Raw genomic sequence first — 3,994 nt, 5'->3', positions numbered from 1 at the left:
ATCGATAAATATCGATTTTATTAAATAAAATAATTGACAATTGCAATTAAATTCAACCTCCGTTCATATGTAAAAACAAATAATTCATGAAATCGATACAAATCATCGATTTATTAAAACTATGAAATATTATCGACTTTTATTAGCTATATGTAGAATAAATTCCATCATATAATATATTTGTATATCAAACGTTTAGCATCGTTTCATTAACAATATTTTTAATCAACTCAATTTCGTAAACGCGCCAGACATTTCCACTTACTGCACTCTTAAATAATATTTATTTTAATTTACACTAACAACGTCACTACACTATAGCACAACAAATAACGCGGGGACAACAGCCATAGTGCGGTGGTCCATGGTGATGTGGCGGTCCATGATGATGATGAGGCGGCCCATGATGGTGATGAGGCGGCCCATGATGGTGATGAGGCGGTCCGTGATGATGCGGTGGTGGTCCTGGTGGTCCATGATGATGTGGCGGTGGTCCCGGTGGACCATGATGATGAGGTGGTGGTCCTGGTGGACCATGATGATCGTGATGATGTCCGTGTGGTGGCATTTTTTGCAAAATATAAAATTAAAACTTTCTTTACTCGTTTAACCAGCAACCGATGCTCAGTTCTTCACTTCAACTGTTCAACTACCAAGCAATATTGCGCTCCCGACAAATACTAATGCTTATTTGACTAACTTTCAAGTATCATACATGTTATCAATACTTTGTTTATGAGTTCTCCATATCTTTTCGCACATTTTTTTGTTAGTACTGCTGTAGTTTATTATCAATAGCTGGTTTTCAGAGTATTCAATACATTTACTACTTTTATCTAATCTAGTACAACGACCACTTCATTGGTTCGAATTCACTTTAGAGAGTTATTTACGATCACGACTGTGAGATTTCAACGCAATGCTGAAAACGGAAATAACTTTATTCAAGCGTGTAAATCCCGTATGGTATTCTACTCTTAATATGATTCAGCGTTTGGTGCTAGTGCAAAATGATTATGACTGGCCAAACATTACTGCATTTGAATTGCTAATACTAAGACACTTGGTCACAATTATTGTGCTGCTGCAACGGTGATTTTAAAGAAGTTCAAAGAACTTCAAAAATAGCAATTTACAGTACCTAGTTCTTCTGTATCGGAACTCTCATTTTAGGGAATATTCAAAGCAACTATTGCCAGAGACAAGCCTAATGATCTCAGTGCGAAGGCAAGTAATGAAGTTCAAAGATATATGAAAGATGAAGCCTTTATTTGAACTTGTAGCTAGTTTTGGGTAAACTCTGCAAATATTCAACTCCACAAAGCATACACTTAAAGTGCCACACATAACTGCTTTGGTGACATAAAATTAAAGAACTTTACTACGTGCCTAAGCGCCAACGTAGCGACTTAGCTGCCAACCAACTAGCCAAGCGCTGACCTGCGCGCCAAACGCAATTGTCGTCGTGGTGGCCTAGAAATTTAGATAGGCCAATGGCGCTAACTGTCGCACCTGTAACACTCAAACACACATACACACATCAACCTTTACACCGAAATTTCGCACAAGTAGAGCAAATCTAAAAGTTATATTTTACACTTTCGTGAATGAAGCAATTTCCAAGCGTTCACCAACGTACGAAAAACTCATAAAAACTAATGAAATATGGTCGTGCGAATGAGCGGTTGACCGGTGAGTGCTGGCGCACATACAAGTTACAAGTGTATGTATGCGTATGTGCCTGTGCCTGGCATAGTTGTGGTCGTGGAAAAACATGAAAATCCACTTGTCCTAATGTCCAATCATTTTAATATAGTATATGAGTATGCATGGAAACATGCAATGAATACTCCGACCAACTAAGGTGATAATAATTTTGCAAACGCCAACAACAAGCGCCGTGTGGTGGTGTGTGGCATTGCGACAAAGTGGCAAATGAAATGAAAATTGATTTTCGTGCGCTTTTCTTCCTCTATATTAGTGAATTTTTCAAAGTTTTTATGAGGCCTGCGTACAAAAAAGGAAAAAAAAGCAAAAACAAAAAGCATTTAAGTGAAATGGCAAATGGTTTTAGTGCTCTTTTCACAAGTTTTTATGACCACAATTACTTTAGATAAAATTGTATAGTGTGTTGCGGGTGGCATTCTCTCACTTCTCTTCTAGGTGATGGCGACATAGAAGTCACTATGTCACTTTTAAAGTACTCAAAGTTTTGCCTCGACTAAAACTAACTAATGTGAATTACGCGGAAACGTTGGACATTTAGTTGGTGGAGAGCCATGCTATTAATGAAAACATTCAAACATTTATTTTGCATTAGCTTTTCCGTGAAAAGAACCAAAGTAGACTTCACTAATACCAAAAGTAATAGGTAGGGAAGTTTGGTATGGCAAATAAAGGCTTTAAGTACATATTTTATTCGATATTTTTGCTTTAAGTGTATACCTCTTTGCCTGGTTACTGTTTCTTAGTTTCTGACCTTGTGAAATTCTTTTTGCCTATTAAAGACCTCAACTAAATATTCAGAACCTCTTGAATTTTAAATGGTTATACCAGTGTGACATTCTCAAAAAATCGATTTTTTTTATTTTATGCTTATTCGGTAGTTTATAAATTAAAAAATTTCCCGTGAAAACGCTAAAGTCGTATCTTAAATTGTTTTTGAATGACAATGTTCTAAAGTGCGACCGCTCGCAGGCCGCTTTAGTAGGAACTTTCAACGCGTTTTCTCAAAATTGCTGGACTCACAACTCAACATGAAATCGACCGATCGACTTCAAATTTAAACTGAGTATTCTTGAATATATTTACTTTAAAATTACCTACCTATGAAAATTGTCAATTTTTCATTAAAAATCTAAAAAGTGGGTGTGGCTCCGCCCACTTATGGGTCAAAAACCATATCTTCGAAACTACTGGAACAATACAATGAAATTTGGTTTGTAATATTTTTCTTGCATCGCAATGATATGTTGTGAAAATATACCAAATCGATTCACAACCACGCCTACTTCTTATATATACCAGAACATTGAAGTCGATCTGAATAGTTTACTTTACAATATGTAAAGTAAGCACTAATGAAGATATCGGAACAGAATAAATCGCCGAAATCGGACCATAGGTTTTCAATACCTCTATATATCGTACATGAGGACATTCTAACCAAATATTAAAGTTTCCAACTTTCAGTGGACTTTATACCATATACATATATGACGAATATGTGGGTCAAATTGTATATAATATAATATTAATAAAATTAAATAAATAAATTGCGAGAGTATTGTTCGGTCACAACCGAACTTAGCCCATCCTTACTTATTTTTCAATATATTTTGTAAAAATCTTAAAATATAGCTGGAAACATTCGATCGAGTACTTTCTTTGAAAGAAATTCATGAAAATCGCCTAATTTTTCATAGGTTACACTGGTATAGCTCCTTAAACAAATATGGAATACTCCATTTCTTCTAGAAGAAGAATTTTATGAAGCCTAGCCCTTGATACCTGATTGCCAGCTTCGCAGTTATCAAAGTTACTATTGTCTACGAGACTAAATACGGGATCCTATAATTAGTAAGAAAAAATTTTCACTATAATTGAAGACTCAAGCCGAAAAATTTTAGACGCTACTTTTCAGTGATTCCAATATAATAAGAGCTCTATTAAAGAAAGTAATTTTTCTTTGGAAATTTTCTCAATAAAAGTTGAGTTTCGATCAAGTAGAAGAGACTTAATTTAAAGCATGCAACCTACTTATTTGGTCTAACTGATATTAAATGGTTCTCGATCCGATTTTTACCACCAATTTGGATTAAGATATATCTGATATATGGCATTTAAGTAAAAATTTTCATAGGTCTCAAAAATTTCATATAGAGACAGAAAAGTATTGCTCCAAAAAGGGAGAAGGTGGAATTTAGTGCTTTAAATTATGCGCAAACACGGTCTGCAGCTAAGAGAAGAACAAATCTTTTTTTTCTTATTTCTA

At 35.0% G+C, this 3,994-nt stretch overlaps 1 protein-coding gene across 1 annotated transcript; it reads right to left on the bottom strand.

The window, feature by feature from the left end:
* Nucleotides 1-310: 310 nt before the first annotated feature.
* Nucleotides 311-568, bottom strand: LOC105211196 (histidine-rich glycoprotein). Its single transcript, XM_054235130.1, has one exon. It carries the CDS (start codon nt 566-568, stop codon nt 311-313), a length of 258 nt encoding a protein of 85 aa, XP_054091105.1.
* Nucleotides 569-3,994: the final 3,426 nt, after the last annotated feature.

The sequence above is a fragment of the Zeugodacus cucurbitae genome, chromosome 6 (assembly GCF_028554725.1).
Source record: "Zeugodacus cucurbitae isolate PBARC_wt_2022May chromosome 6, idZeuCucr1.2, whole genome shotgun sequence".
NCBI lineage: Eukaryota > Metazoa > Arthropoda > Insecta > Diptera > Tephritidae > Zeugodacus > Zeugodacus cucurbitae.
Note: the sequence above shows the minus strand (reverse complement) of the source record. Positions and strands in the feature narration are given on the sequence as shown.